Consider the following 16,648-nt stretch of genomic DNA (forward strand, 5'->3'; position numbering starts at 1 on the left):
GATGTAGTTTTGGTGGTGAGATGCCTAATCTCTTTTTGTCATTTTCTATTTCTAAATGAAATATTTAGGGAGTTAAGAGCTGAGAGTTTGTGTGTGGGGAGGCAGGGAAGGAAGGGTGGGAGAAGGAGATTTGAAAGTACTTAGGGGAGGAATTCACTAGAGAAGGCTAAGAAGATTGCTGGCAATGCTGAGTCCCTGTTGGAGGTTATAGTTTTACCAGTTTGCTCAGTTGTGTGGCTTTCTTTACCAGTGCTCAGCTGCGTGTGTACAGGCATGGAGGAGGTAAATGTTTGCTCACCCAGGATTGTGAATTTGCCAGGTGACTGCAAGGGAAGAAGAGAGATGCGAGAGAGTTAAGGGTATTTGCAAGGGAGTGATTGTAATAATGATCTGTGGAATTCTAAGCTAGATGAAGTAAAAATGAGAAGGGATCAATGTGAAGTTTATGATGAAGTCAAATAGTTTTTGCCATGGAGATACTTGACCAAGGCAGCTGGAAGGTTAAAAGGTTATTGTCATAGGATAAGGTGTCTGAATTTTGTCTTTTTTTCATGGCACTGGGGAGGAGTGGTTAATGTGGTTTCTGAGGGCAGTAAGGTCAGTATCTGACCATGGGAATAGGGGCTGTGGTCAAGGGACTTTAAGATCAAGATGTTGGATTGGTTGTCCAGGTAGATGTTAAAGTTAACCAAGAAAAAGTGAGCCAATATTCAAGTCTTTCTGTGATGGAGGGGAAGTGACCAGGAGGTCAAAAAGTGACCTCAGCAAGGAGAAGGAGGGAGAACTAAAAGGGAACTAATGATGACTGATAAAAGGACAGAGTGTGATGTGTATGAGAATTAAGAAAGAGTTTCGAAGAAGTAGTAGCGTCCTTATCCCAAACTTCAGCAGCTAGTACCAATCAATGTAGTTTAGTACTTGAGAGGAAACAGGCGTCCAGGGGTTTACACATCTGGTCAATAGCTGTCTACCTAAGGCAGTCCAGTATTTGTTCTTTTAACTCTGTCATGCGGATCACTATTGTTGCTTTTCATAGCTTAATTGTTTTTGTGGCATCTGGGGTTGTTGTTGAAGGGGTAGCTCAGGGTAGATCAGCTGTTTATAAGTATGGGTCATTTGTAAATTAGAGAAAGCCTACACACTTTTTGAAAGTGCCTTGTTACTCTGCCAAAAGGTTATGAAAAGCACTGTTTTGAAATCATAATAAACCTGGGTTTACATAATGACCCTACCACTGATTAGTTCTCTGACCTTAGAGAGTTATATAACCTCACTGAACCTAAAATTTCATCATCTATAAAATGGGACAAGACTATCTATAGGATTTTTGTGAGGATTTGAAAAACATACATCAGGCCCTTAATATGGAGCCCGATATATAATAAGCACTTAGTGTTAGTTGTGTACCTTAGCCCCGGAACCTCTTACTGTAGTGTTTTTGGTACCAGTTTTGTATAATTCCAGTTTATTTGGTACTGCTAACATTTCTCTATCTTTATGAATGTCTAAAGAAATCTTTTTCGAAATATTTAACAGAATATTTTATTAGAACATTCCTCTTAGGTATCACTTATTTTAATGGCCAGATTAGAATGTCTTGGTAAAATTATCCTTTATTTTGTAATAAAATAATTTTAGTTACAATTTTCTGTATTACAAGCCATTGCTGTTTGAGTCATGAATAAAATACCTTAAATAAAGCAGTGCTCACCAAGACTTAAGTTCAACCACTGGCTCCATCATGTCCTAATTGTTAGTGATTTGAGGCAAATGATTTTTTTAAAATTTGTAATTAAAAACAAAATCTGTGAAACTGCCCTTCACATACATGAGTAATATGAGGATCAGATGATCTCCTCATATGAAAAGTGCGCTATAAACCTGGCTATATAATGTAAGCTTTGATTTTTATGTCTCATGTTTTACATCTTGATGTCATTGTTTTGTTTTTTGTTTTTAATGAGTACTTTGATACTGGACATATGGTGTTTCCTGTTTTTGTTTTTTCTTTATGATTTCTGCTTGAGGTTTCAGATTCAATAATGCCTCAAAAATATATGATGGTTCACAACAACTTGTTCTCTGTTTAAATAGAGAACTGGATGGGAGTTCGAAATGTAGATATAATAACAAACTCAGTTGTTTCTTTTTTTTAAAACAGGGCTGATGGAGTTATGAGAACAATGAACACAGAAAAACTCCTAAAAACTGTACCAATTATTCAAAATCAAATGGATGCCCTTCTTGATTTTAATGTAAGTCGATTACACAAATGCTTTTATAATTTAAGATTTAAAAAAGTTGTATCATTATAATTGGTCAGAATTTTTATTCTCATGTTTTCATAGACTCTAATATTTTTACACTAATATCCTGTTTGGATAAAGATTTTTTATAAATGTGGTCCCAAATCAGAATACTTTCCATTTTTATTTTTGTTCCGTTTCTATTATTGTTTACTCTGATTTCTTTGGTGACGGTTCTCTAGCTCTATAAATGTAGGATATACAAGCTAAAGAAGGTAATGGAGAGGTGAAGGGATTGATCTGAAAATCTACTTTCTTTTGATAATGGTTTTTAGATTTAAAAAATACATAAAGATTTTTTTATGAGTAGCCAACTTAATATTTCACTTTTGTCTGCCTTGTAGAACTCAAAACATGACAATTATTAAGAAATAAAGGGAAGTTCACATACACTTGTGACAGCCTGTTATGTAGCTATTACCCAGGGGCATTGTGTTCCCTGGAATTTTTGTTTTAATGACCATTACTTGAACCAAGTTATGACCTTTGTCATTTGTTTGTAATGTGATAGGTGTTAGCATTTTCAAGTCTTCTTTTTGAGGTCATTTATCTTAAGACATTTTATTTTAGAGCTTGTAAGTGCAAGTTGGTGAATGGAACTCTGGTAATTTCATGTTGAAATTGATTTTCCTTTGACTTGTGCTATTAATTGGTAGTCTTTAAGCTTCTTGAGGGCGGGGACCAGGTCTGATTTTTCTTTGCTGTGTGCCCATTGTTAATAATATGTGACACATCGATAGTGTTCAATAAACATTCAATAAATGAATCCTGTAGGTGCTTCATAGATTAGAGCGAGTTATCCAGCTATGGCTTGCTACCTGTTCTTGTATGGCTTGTGAGCTAAGAATGATTTTTACATTTTTAAACGGTTAAAAATAATTATAAAAATATTTTTGACAGGTGAAAATTATATGAAATTTAAATTCAGGGTCTGCAATAGTAGTATTAGAACACAGCCAGGATCATTGGTTTACATATTGTCTGTGACTGTTTTTACAATGTAATAACAGAGTTGAATAGTTGTGACAGAGACCATATGGCCTGCAAAGTCGAAAATACTCACCATCGGGCCCTTTACAAAAAAAGTTTCCTGGCCTCTAGTCTAGAAGACATAGAGGACTGATGTAACTACTGAGCTTCGTTTTGGTTTTGAGAGAGAGAGGATCCAACCAGAAAATTTTTTTTCCCTTAATATATTGTGAGTGCCTTTATAAAATTACGTATTCTTTTCAGTGTCTGTATTGTACTTCATTGTATATAACAATTTACCTGATCCTCCTATTGATAGATATTTAGAGTTTTTCTGTTTTTTTTTAATCCAGAAAATAAATGGGAAAAAAACAGAGAGGAGGGGAGGACACTAAATACTTTGTGTGTGTGTGTATGTGAGATAATGTGTGTATGTACACATTTATAAATCTATTTCTATAAGGTTAATGCCTAGAAAAAGAATTTGGTGGTTCAAAACACATAAACGTTTAAACTTTTAAAATATTGCTAACTTACACTCAAGAAAAGTTGAGCCAGTCACTTGTCAACAGGTGCCTGTTTTTCTTCATCCTTATCAGCCCTGAATAATACCTTGCTTTTGATTATTTTGATACCTACTAGTCTGATGCTCAAGAAAGGATAGTTCAGTAATTTAATTTGATTATGATATTTTAATTTACCTGATAAGTGAAGTTGAACTTCTTTTTGTATATTATTAGCCATATGTATTTTTTATTTTGTGAATTGTCTGTCGTTTGCTTTATTAGGATTCTCTCTATAATGGAAATCAGCCTTGTTAGATATTCTGCAAATATTTACCAATTTGTTGCTTACCATTCAACTTTACGCTTATGTTTTTTTATACCTAACAAGTTAATTTTCATGTACTAGATATTCGTCTTATTTAAAGAAGAACTTAAAGTTTATTTGGTTTATCCTGTTGATTCATTCCTTGAGATAAAATTAAAGGTATTTCTAGTATTCTTGATAGACAAATAAGTGCTATTTTTTGTTACAGCATAATTCAGTAATAATAATAAATATTGATAATTTATGTGTAACATATTGTGCTACGCTTTTTACACTCATTCAATTCTCTTTGTAACGATATGAGGTAGAAATATTATCATAACCACTTTGAAGGTGAGTTTGTAATATTGAAAAAAGGTATATTTAAAAAAAACAACGTATCTTCTATCTAGCTTAGCTCAGTGTTTTGGTGATTGTAGTAGCCATTTAACAAATACTTTTTTTTTTTTTTTGAGGAAGATCAGCCCTGAGCTGACATCCGTGCTAATCCTCCTCTTTTTTTTTTTTCACTGAGGAAGACCGGCTCTGAGCTAACATCTGTTGCCAATCCTCCTCCTTTTTTTTTTTCCCCAAAGCCCCAGTAGATAGTTGTATGTCATAGTTGCATGTCCTTCTAGTTGCTGTATGTGGGATGCGGCCTCAGCGTGGCCGGAGAAGCGGTGAGTTGGTGCGCGCCCAGGATCCGAACCCCGGGCGGCCAGTAGCAGAGCGCGCACACTTAACCGCTAAGCCACAGGGCCGGCCCAACAAATACTTTCTGATATCAAAATATTCAGTAAATCCTTCTTGACTCAAAGTGAACTTCTACCTAGAAATGGGCTTTATTTTGCAGTTAGAAGTATTTAATGTTGAAATGAACTTATAATTAAAAGACTTGAGATATAGCCTAGGAATTGCAAGAGTTAAAGGGTACTTTTGTTTTCAATTACTTATTTCTGAATTAATTGAATGTTGTAGGATATTTGTTTGCTTGTGCCTTTTACATAAATCTGAACTCTTTGGTTAAAATTTTTGCACTATTTATTTGGCTATAACTCTGATTGCAAGAAATAAATGTCTTTTTCTCTACTACACCCAAATGTTTGAATTCACTGTATTTAAATTTGAAGGAAGTCATTGTCATTTAAAACATAAGATAAGCTAATCTTTTTTTCTAATTTTTCACCAGGTTAATAGCAATGAACTTACAAATGGGGTAATAAATGCTGCCTTCATGCTCCTCTTTAAAGATGCCATTAGACTGTTTGCAGCATACAATGAAGGAATTATTAACCTGTTGGGTAAATATTGCTGCAGCTTAATAGCATTTTATTTATTATCTTGTGTCATATGGATAAATAATATTGTCTGAGTTCTTACTTGAAGCTGCCTAAAAATTCATTGACATATATTTATTCATTGTAACAATTTATTGGGAGAAAAGAATTTTATACCTGATTATGCATGCTAAGTGATCAAATCCTTATTTTTATGACTGGAATGTTCAGCTAGATCAACTTTATATTTTTTAGATATATCTTTTTTCTATCAGTTTTATTATTTTTAGAAATATAAAAATTCCTTAAAAATTAAGTTAGAATTTTTCTGTCCCAGAAAAATCTTATTTCCTCACAGTTTACTCCATAATGAACTCTAATTGTAAAACTGATATTTTTTTCTAATCTTAATTTTAAAATTGATAATTACTTTAAATGCATTAAACATTTATTTATAAGAATGCCTTTTACTTTTGAGGCATTTTAAGAATGTGTGGTGCTTTATTGTATATTAGGTATATATGGAATGCAGTTAATTTTGCCTAGAAATACTCATTGTTTTCAGTGGGATTTGGATGGAATAGACAAATAACAGTCTGCAAAGTATCAAAGTATCAAGAGTCAGATGTCAAATGTGTTTAACGTGCTTGTTCTCCGCCCCACACCTTTTTTTGTTTCTTTTTAGAATTTACTTAAATTTGTTTTTCATAGGGTGGGATAACATGAACTTATTCAGGGATGATTTAATCCATGGAGATAGGAAAATTGGGCTTATTTTTTTCACAAGTGAAAAATGGAGGTTTTCTTTTCTACAAAGCTTTGGAAGGCATACTCTTCTACCCTATGATTAGTATAAATTAATTTCTTTACTCCTGTTAATATATTAAGTTTAAATGTGCTTTCCAAGTGACATTTGGACACGGTAAAGTTGCCATCTTTGTTAATATATCATTAGCAAGAATATTTGGAAATGAAAGTTAGTGATGTTTTAAATGGTAAAAGTATGATATGTATTAACGTGGAAATATGTATTTGGGGAATTCTGAGGGAAGAAATATTGTAGAGCAAACTAGTAATATGAATAAAGTAAAATAATTTTTCTAGTTTTAATATAAAAGCATCTCTTTTAATTTGCTTTAAATATCAAAGCTAATTTAACACTGATATTTTTCCTGTAGGTTGAGTGTGTTCTGTGAGCTACCTGCATGCTCTCTTTGGAGCTAATACTTAATCTTTTTCCTTTTTGAGTGTTATATTTTGGTGTAAATAAAAGTATTTTTACATCTACTTTTGGCAGAAAAATATTTTGATATGAAAAAGAACCAGTGCAAAGAAGGTCTTGACATCTATAAGAAGTTTCTGACTAGGATGACAAGAATCTCAGAATTTCTCAAAGTTGCAGAGGTAAACTATCTTTAAGTGACTATCTCTCTTAACTTGCTTTTTGTCTTGAAGTGTGGATTTTAAAGGAGTCAGTCATTATCCAAATGAAAGAAATGTTTTAAATCTAGTAAGCTACATATTCAATCATATCAGTATGCTGTGTTGAATTCTATGCTATGGTATGAGTTGGATATAGTATCAAATAAAATATATCCTGTATATTTAATTCAATATTGAATATTGAAAGATAATCTGTTTTTAAATTATTTCTCTATAAAATTAGACGTATGGGGCAACAGTGGTGGCAACAGTTTTCATGTTTGGAATTCCTTGTATTTTAGAAGATTTGTTCTGTTAAATGTGGTAGAGAATATTCGATGTTAGTGCAAGTCTCTTTCCTCCAGTGAGGCTTACAACTGGAACCACAGGGTTCAAAATGTTTTGTTCTCCTAGAGAAGTGAATTTAGTGTGTTTATTATTTATCATTGATTATGAAAACCATGAATGTAGGTAATAGAATAATCTAATTTTGCAAATCTGTTTGATAAATAATCTTCTGAAATTGTCACAGAAGGCAGTTGTGGTACTGCTTGCAGGCATTGTTTTGCTTGCAGAGAGGCAGCTCTTAGTGTGTTATTGTTTGTTTTCCCTTTCTTTAACCTCTGCCCATCACCACCAGTGGTGTCTTGCTTAGGTAGGATAATTCTGAAAGTTGACTAGGCTATAATTGATAATTACATTAAAGTAGTTAATCTGGAACTCCAAGTTGGTGAGGGTGATTCTCACTCTATTACCATAACAATATTTTATCCTGTAGCAGATGGAATAGGATACAACAAGATGATGAGACCTTTGAAGAAAATAGCTTTGTTTTTATAAAGTCTACTGAAATTTATTTTGGATTTAAAATATCTCTCAAGGAGAGATGAATGATTTTTGCTATTTCTTTAGGGTCAGTTACATACTAAAACCAGAAAGTAGTGTTTATGCTATTATTCCAGTAAATTCTTTAGATAAGTTTTAATTTGTTAACTTTTCCCTTTGGCCTCATGTTCTTTTCATTTGATAGTTAGTTACTGACTTAGGTTTTAAACCCTTATTTACCTCCAGGTTTGCTGGTCTTACCTAAGATGGAATACACCATCTGTTTGCTCCATATGATCTGAGAAATAGAAAAACTCCCCTGCCCTAAAGTCTTCTTTCATGAGGCCGTCTTTGGGCTTGCAATTCCATTATGAGACCGTAGTTTTTGGAGTAAAAGCACAAGTAACCTTTTCAGGTGTGTTCGAAGGGGACAGTTCTTTATCAGTTAGTGATTAGCTATTGAGATCTTAGTATGAACTATTTTCTACTGATACATTCTCGAACTGGCCGTTTAAAAGTTGAGAAAAGGAAGAGAGAGTGATTAGAAGATGAAACATAGCCACAGGGAGGGAAAACAGTTTCTTAATTTGAGTGCTAGAATAAGTAGGAATGGTTTTTATCGTTTTTGCTGGAAATTGCTTGGTGCCTGAACATCATGAAAGTGTGTTGAGATTGCTTCATGGAGACAGTTATATCCTGGTTAGATATCGCTTGGTACTTGTATAAACAAGTGAACATAGGTTTTAAAAATTATCTATGGTGATTTTTAGGGAAAGCATACTTTATGGAGACAGACAAAGTGATTGTCATCAGGTTTGTTCCTTAACTTCTTTTTATTCCCCAGGGAACTTGTTCACAGTCAGCCTTTCTTATTCTTGCCATAGTGTTTTTATTGTATGACGCATAGAAGGTGATGGATTTTTCAGATTGTGACAAGGTAGCTTATAGAGGTGCTTAGAAGATGTAGAGATGGTAACTTAATAGTCTTATTGAAATTCCAACTCTAGTTCCCCTCCTGTTACAACTTTCAGAGCCATCAAATAACATCTAAGCCCTTGGAAATACTGAATGATGTCTTTGGAGATTAAATATTCTTCTGATTTTAAAGACGTCTACCTAAAATATTGTTCATAGTACTAGCCATAAGTGTCATTTTCTAACTTTTATTTATAAAACATCTTTATTATAATTTTATCTATTAAATACAATGCTGCTTTTTCTTACAGCAAGTTGGAATTGACAGAGGTGATATACCAGACCTTTCACAGGTAAGTATATTGTTATAATATCAGTTCACTGTCTGCTGTGTACTGCTGGTGTGAAGAGTACAAAGATGAATAGTGTGCAGCCTCTACTGTCAAGGAGATCAGTGTAATTTTTCTTGACAAATTTTAACATTTTCGTATATTGCTGATGATTGTTCCAACAGTATGATAGTAGAAAATAATCTACTCACCTTTTATATTGGTGGAGCTAACCATTACTATACCATTCCTTTAGTTTATTTCTTTTATTCTCTTTTTTTCCCCATCATTGTCAAAAAAAGAAAAAAGAAAGAACTGAACTTAGAGAATGTCATTTTTAAAACAAATTTTTCACTGTACTATTGGTAGAAAATTATTTTATGCAGGATTTATTTTTCCTGTTTTAAACCTTCCACTTTGGCTATTTGACTTCAGGTAGGGGTATTAAATAGAAATAAACCTCAAAACATGATATTGGGTTAAGAAAGCAGGCTTGATTCGTCTAAGTTTGAGTCCTGGCTGTGCCACTAGCTGGCCCTGTGATTTGGGGAAGTTACTGTATGCTTCAGTTTCATCATCTCTAAAATGGAGATATTACAATACCTACTTCATAACATTGTTGCGGGGATGAAATGAGTTTGTCCCTAAAAAACACTTAGAGCATTAAGCACTCAATATTAGCTGTTATTATATTGTTTTTATCATCATCGTCTTCAAAAAGTTTCTAGGAAAGAAACTTTAAACCTGCAGTTTTTTTCTGGCTTTTTCTGGTTTTTGTCTACTGAGTATTAAGAATGAAAGTACCTGGCATAAACTATCCTTTTAACACTTTTATCAACTCTCCCCTTAGTAGTTGACACTTCTCTTACCTTATTTTAAATTGTACTGGGATGTCTTTTAAACACTTTGTTAATGGTTCTTATTGTATTTCTCGGTACTTACTTATTCTGATCATCCCTTTGATCTCCAGGCTAAGAGTATGCATTAGATCTAGTCTGTTATATGTAAAAAAAATACTCATGAATTTGTTCACATGAGATACATTGACCTTATTAGGATTGAGCACATTATTGCGGGCTAAATACGAGAAGAGTCATTGCTTGAACAATATGTAGTGTAAACCGATTTGACAGTTTCAAATTCTCAGTTACGTAGCCCATTTGTCGTGTCATCTTCACCTATCTTTTGTTTAAAAAGCATCAGCTTCAGGCCAGACTGTCCTTACGTGTCTGTATTTTAATATTCATGGTATTATAACTGGGTAGGGTTGACCAGCTTCTGACCCTTCTTCTCTCTTCATTGATGATCTCTGAGTGATTGAGACATTTTTCACAAGTGAACTAAAACAAAGCTGTTTATACTTTAGGGAAGATGGTGGTTATGCACAAGAGTAGGAACTTGAGATTATTTATTCGTTGTTGGTTATAAATTGCTGTTTTTTTAGGATGTGAAGCATCACATTTCCTTCACTCTTTGTAGTGTGGGTTTAACTTTTAAAGGATAACCAGATATATTTAGAAGGGATTTTGGAATTAGTTTGCTATTACTTATCATAACTTGGTAGTTTAATATTTGTAAGCCACAGCTTAAACCCTTGAGAAAAAAGTAAACTACAGTTTAAATGACCGCAGTTTTAGTTTAGGATTCTGTAGCACAGTAGTTATTATCTAAGCTTTCAAGTCAGACATACCTTAGACCTTATGTTGGCACCTGCTATGTATCAGATATGAGATTTTGGACTGTCTTAGGTTGTTTATTTGTAAAATGATTATACTAGTAGTGTCTCCCTCGTAGAGTTAGTGATTGCATACAAGGTAGCTAGCACAGTGTCTGTTGTGTTATAAGAGCTTTTTAAATGTTAACCGCTATCATTAGCAATCTCATCATCATCTCTGACAGTAGCTCTTGGAACAGTGCTTTGCCTGCAGATTTAGCAGACATTTTGTTGGGGTTGCGGGGAGTGCACGTGTGTTCTCAGTTCAACGTGGAAGTCAGTGTTTCAGTCTAATATTTTTGGTTTTAATTCATTTTCTACTATATCCGTCTTGTGCTATATAGAGAGAAAAAAATAGGATGAAGGAAATTGTTCAAGTCATAATTGGTAGAGAGTAGTATTGCCTCTTCCAGCTGTTTTTAGATCCCTGTAATCCTGGAACTTTGTATCTCAAATCCTGAAGAATATTTGGAGTAAGTAAATACCACTGATGCATTTGCTTCACCTAAAGATAGAGAACAGTTCCTTCTCAGCTCACTGAAAAGGTTTCCTTTTGGAGGTATTTAACTCTTCATATTAAGTTGAGATTTGACATATAGCCTGAGAGTTTAAAAGCCAATCTTCCTTTAAAAAAATTGAGGTAAATATCTACTTCAGTGAGGTGTGATAACTGTAAACATTTGTGTAATCAGCACACCATTCAAGGTAAATCAGTTCCATCACCCCAGTCCTCATGTCCTCTTTCAGTCACTCCCTATCCTCTCCACACAAATCACTGTTTTGATTTCTAATAGCATAATTTTATCAGGTCTTGGATTTAATATAAATAGAATTGTGCAAGTATTTATTCTTGTATCTGTCTTCTTTTGCTCATCAAAGTGTTTTGAGATCTATGTTGTCACGTGTACCATTAATTCATTCTTCTTTATTGCTGAGTATAGTATTCCATTGTGTGAATTTACCACAACTTGGTTTAACTGTTTTCCAAATGATGGACTTTTGGATTATTTGCAGTTTTTACTATTGTGAAAATAGCTACTTAAAACATTCTTGAACAAGTCTTTGCTTGTGGGGATAAGTTTTTATGTCTCTTGGGTAAATAATTAGGAATGGAATTGGGTAATTAAGATAGGTGTATATTTAACTTTATAAAAAACATCCAGAACCTTTTTCAGGGTGGACGTACTCCCACCAGCATTGTATGAGTTGCACTTGTTTCATATCTTCACCAACATTTGATGTTGCTAGTCTATTTAACTAGCCATTCTAGTGAGTAAGAAGTTGTATCTCATTGTGATTTTAATTTGCATTTCTGTGATGTTAGTCTTCAGTTTCATTTATCAATAACCATTCAGAAATGATGTTTGGACACTTTCAGTTACTCAGCAAGTACTTATTAAGTACTAGGAATATGCTCAACATCTGTTTAAAAGTCAAATAAGTTAAATATAAAAACAGTTAAATACTTGCAGGATCTTCTTAATGTTTCATGTTTACATAGTCTTAGTTTATTAATGCCCCCATTAGATCATGCTTATGTAATAAAAATAATAGTAACAATCTTAGGTAGCTAAAACTCCACTGAATTTACCTATTTATTTTTGTTGCTCTCCTGTGTTAGGTGATGCTTGACTTATTTTGACCAATGGCCTAATTATCATGAAAGTCTTAATATTTGTACAATTTCAGGCCCCCAGCAGTCTTCTTGATGCTTTGGAACAACATTTAGCTTCCTTGGAAGGAAAGAAAATCAAAGATTCTACAGCTGCAAGCAGGTATATTATTCTTCCTAAGGCAAAGAGCAGGAGTGATGTTTCTGAGAGAGTAGATGAATCTAGCTCAAGTTCCAAGCTACTTAACTTATCTTTATCTTGATTTAATCATTTATGAAATGGATTTAATAATAGTATCAACCTCATAGACTTGTTAAAGATTAAATGGGTTAATACATGTAAATTATTGGAATAGTTCCTGATCTTCAATTAATGTCAACATCGTTTAAGATGATGACAGTGACTACTTGGTTTAGAATCATGTTCATAGTGTCAATATTTCTCTTAAAGATGATAATGCATTGATTCATATGGGGTTTTATAATTATAAGATGCCTTTTTACAAATTTTATTAACCCTCATAATAGCCTTGTGAAGTATGCAGTAGTAATTCTGGGACTCAAACCTAGGATGTCTGACATTAAATTTTATCATCTTTCTCTAATGCCAGTTTATGGGGTTGATTATTGACATATTATATTTTAATCAGTCTATTAGACTTTGAGCTGATTTCCAAAACTAAGACCAGTTAACCTAGCAAATTGAAAATAACACGGATCAGCACATATCAACCTTGTAACATGATTTTTGTGTTGGGTAGTGACTTGAGTATTTCTCATGTTTTCTTATGAAGATTTCTTTTTAACAGTATGAAGAAAAAAGTTGTATAAAGTATAATGAGAACTAACTTTCTTTTTAGACTTTTTTTTTTCCTAAGTTTTTTTTTTTTGTGTGTGTGAGGAAGATCAGCCCTGAGCTAACATCCATGCCAATCCTCCTCTTTTTGCTGAGGAAGACTGGCCCTAGGCTAACTCTGTGCCCATCTTCCTCCGCTTTATATGGGATGCCGCCACAGCATGGCCTGACAAGTGGTGCATCAGTGCACACCGGGGATCCAAACCCGGGCCGCCAGCAGCGGAGCACATGCCTTTAACCGCTACGCTATGGGGCCGGCCTCCTCTTTTTAGACTTTTTGATTGTTGTTTGAGAACTTTTTTTTTTTGGCTGGGAAAGATTCACTCTGAGCTAACATCTGTTGCTAGTCTTCCTCTTTTTTTTTTCCCTCCCCAAAGCCCCAGTACATGGTTGTGTATTCTAGTTGTAAGTCCTTCTAGTTCTTCTATGTGAGCTGCCGCCATAGCATTGCTACTGACAGACAAGTGGTGTGGTTCCATGCCCAGGAACCAAACCTGGGCCGCCAAAGCAGAGCATGCCAAACTTTAACTGCTAGGCCATCAGGGCTGGCTCAGAACTTTTTTTTTAGCAACAAAAATTAAGTAATTTGTAAAGGAAAATGCTTTACTGGATTTTAATACTTTTTCATTCCAGATTTGCCCTTTGAGTTTTCTCGTAGGTTTTTAGACATATAAGCCAAAATTATAAGGCCCAGTTTTTTGAGAAAGTAATGAAAAATATAGCCAAGCAGTTCAGGTACACTGATTTATATCGTGGTTTTTTTTTTTTTCTTAAAATTTTTTGGGTTTCTTGCATTTCTATCACAACTATATTACTCTTCCCTTGTCTTCTGAGTTGTATCTTTATATTGGCTCATTTATAAAATTGATTTTACATAAAATTTAAATAGTAGTTTCGCCACTTGTGTGCTTAGAGTAGAAATTAATGATGTTTGATGTGTGATAAAAGGAAAATGAATAAAGGTCACTGAAGAGTAGTTCTTCAGGTTAGAATTCTTTAATGTTTGGGGTTTATTGTTTGGTTAAGGTTATGATATAAGGGAAAGGAGATGTCTTGCTGTGAATCTTCCAGTGAGAGATGATGCATCGTGCATTTATAATATGTTTGAAAAGGAAATTCTAGCTTGGCAAAAGGGTAGCAGCTAGGAGGTGCCAGATGGACCGGTGACTGAAATGAAATTGATCTTCCTTTGAAGGCAGCTGTGGTCCTCTGGGAACGACATCTTTGCATGTTATTATAAGGGAAACATACCTAGACATGCATTGTTTATTACTGGTACTCATGTTTTAGTGTTCCTGTAGTAGTGCTGCCAAAACCCAGGCTGTGAATTAGCAGAGTCATTTCCTTTGAGAAACTTAACACTTTTTACACATCAGGGTTTTCCTGGGAGTACCGAGCTCTTTCCTAATTGCATTGGTTCCCTCCCTTGGGGCATGGAAGAGGCAGTGTCCCTCACCTTTATTGTGAACCTTTTCCAAAATCTAACACTTATTTAAAAAGCAGTGAATGTGTGTGTAAATCAACTACTTGCTAATAATCCTCTAGGTCATTGGGTAAAATATCTCATTGAAGAACTGGTTTTGACTCCATAAGTTAAGTTCTTAATTATAGTGCCTATCCATGGCAAGGTTGCCAGACCATTTCATAAGCAGGTTGTAATGTGAAATAGTTGGCAAAAAGCCAAATTACCTTTGTTTAATTATCCTAGGGCAACAACGCTTTCCAACGCAGTCTCTTCCTTGGCAAATACTGGCCTGTCTCTTACCAAAGTGGATGAAAGGGAAAAGCAGGCAGCATTAGAAGAAGAACAGGCTCGTTTAAAAGCTTTAAAGGTAGGTGTGTGCATTCTCTTTATTTGGAAGAACAAGTACAGTTGTTCATAAAGTAATTGGGACCTTGACAAAGACTAATGGTATTGAATGTATAGTTATCCAAATGAGGTAGGACTCAGTATTCTAATTTTTTATCCTGAGGTTGAATGACTGATAAAACAGTCAGAGAATACTTTTCTGCTATCCAAACAAAATTAGAAAATGCTTTGTTTCAGAGGCCATACAAGCAAATCTGGTTTCTGGATTCCTTATGGTAGTTCCCTTTCTCAACAGGAACAGCGCCTAAAAGAACTTGCAAAGAAACCTCATACCTCTTTAACAACTGCAGCCTCTCCTGTGTCCACCTCAGCAGGGGGTATAATGACTGCACCAGCCATTGACATATTTTCTACCCCTAGTTCTTCTAACAGGTAAGTGGAGAGGTTAAAGATTACCTTTGAATACTTAGGTTTAAGGATGTCTAATAGAAATTTTGCCAAGTTTTTCAAGCTTAGTTTGATTTATGATTTTATAATCATAAATGCACACAGAGGAAGTGGTAATAAATGATGGTAGAGGTATAATAACTAAATATAAAGTGAAGAGTTTATATCTTGCACATTTAGGAAATGGAAGATGGCTAAATTACAAATTTATACTAATTGGAATGTAATGGGTTATCTCTGGGCAAACATTTTATTGTATAAAAATTAGTTATAGGGCTGGCCCCGTGGCTTAGTGGTTAAGTGGTCACGCTCCGCTGCTGGCGGCCCGGGTTCGGATCCCGGGCTCGCACCGACGCACCGCTTCTCCGGCCATGCTGAGGCCGCGTCTCACATACAGCAACTAGAAGGATGTGCAGCTATGACATACAACAATCTACTGGGGCTTTGGGGGGAAAATAAATAAATAAATAAAATCTTAAAAAAAAAAAGTTATAAACACAATTTGTGAAGTGTCTAAGACCCCCCCGTATATATATGTATGTGTGTATGATACATATGTCAAAACATCCTTTCATTGAATATTAAGTGTCTTTCATGTCTGTGCCCTGGTGTTAGTTAAACTTGGTAATTGGGAACACAGTAAGAGTTTAGTTGCCAGATTTCTGTGGTATTGAAGCCTACTAGACCAACTTCAATAATCTTATTGCCTAATTTAGGTTATTTAACAATGGAAATATAATATTTTCAGGCAAATTAGAATAATGGCTTTTTCTAAATCTATTCTTTCTTTTAGGACAGAGTGGTTTAAAGTAGAAATTTGAAAGTCAGATTGTGGTTTGAATCCTGCCTCTTATTTCTTAATCTTTTTTTTAAACCTCAATTTCCAAATAAGATAATGTGTGGTATAGGTCAGTGGTTCTCAGTCTTTAGCAAGCATCAGAATCACCTGGAGGGTTTATTCAACCACAGACTTCTGAGCTCCCCACCCCCAAAGTTTCTGATTCAGTAGGTGTGAGTGAGGCCCAAGAATTTTCATTTCAGACGGGCTCCCAGATGACTAGTATAGGATTTAGCACAGTGCTTACTTAGCACATGGTAAATACTCCTTACAGAGTGATGGGTTTTTTTTGATTCCTTGTTTTTCTTTGATTTTATTGTTATTGCTGTTTATTTTATTAAATCATCCTTAAAAGGTCTTTCCTCCCTGATTCCTGTCACAGCTCAGTGTAACTTTTACTAACTCAACTGCTTCCTGCTCCCTAGAGTCTTAGTGGATGTTTGTTGAATTTAGTTATGTGTTTTTTCTTTCAAATGTATTTTTTTGGTTGTTTGTTTTGTTTTGTTTTTTGTAAGCTG

The 16,648-nt window shown here is 34.4% G+C and overlaps 1 protein-coding gene across 10 annotated transcripts in view; it reads left to right on the forward strand.

The window, feature by feature from the left end:
- PICALM (phosphatidylinositol binding clathrin assembly protein) overlaps positions 1-16,648 on the forward strand; it is a 103,287-nt gene that overhangs the window by 47,934 nt on the left and 38,705 nt on the right. For all 10 annotated transcript variants that reach the window (XM_058545470.1, XM_058545471.1, XM_058545464.1 and 7 more), the window contains exons 5-11: positions 2,162-2,255; positions 5,275-5,386; positions 6,660-6,766; positions 8,836-8,877; positions 12,257-12,342; positions 14,744-14,867; positions 15,141-15,277. In XM_058545470.1, coding sequence (XP_058401453.1) covers positions 2,162-2,255; positions 5,275-5,386; positions 6,660-6,766; positions 8,836-8,877; positions 12,257-12,342; positions 14,744-14,867; positions 15,141-15,277 — 702 coding nt within the window. The remainder of the gene's footprint in view (positions 1-2,161; positions 2,256-5,274; positions 5,387-6,659; positions 6,767-8,835; positions 8,878-12,256; positions 12,343-14,743; positions 14,868-15,140; positions 15,278-16,648) is intronic.

The sequence above is a fragment of the Diceros bicornis genome, chromosome 7 (assembly GCF_020826845.1).
Source record: "Diceros bicornis minor isolate mBicDic1 chromosome 7, mDicBic1.mat.cur, whole genome shotgun sequence".
Lineage (NCBI taxonomy): Eukaryota > Metazoa > Chordata > Mammalia > Perissodactyla > Rhinocerotidae > Diceros > Diceros bicornis.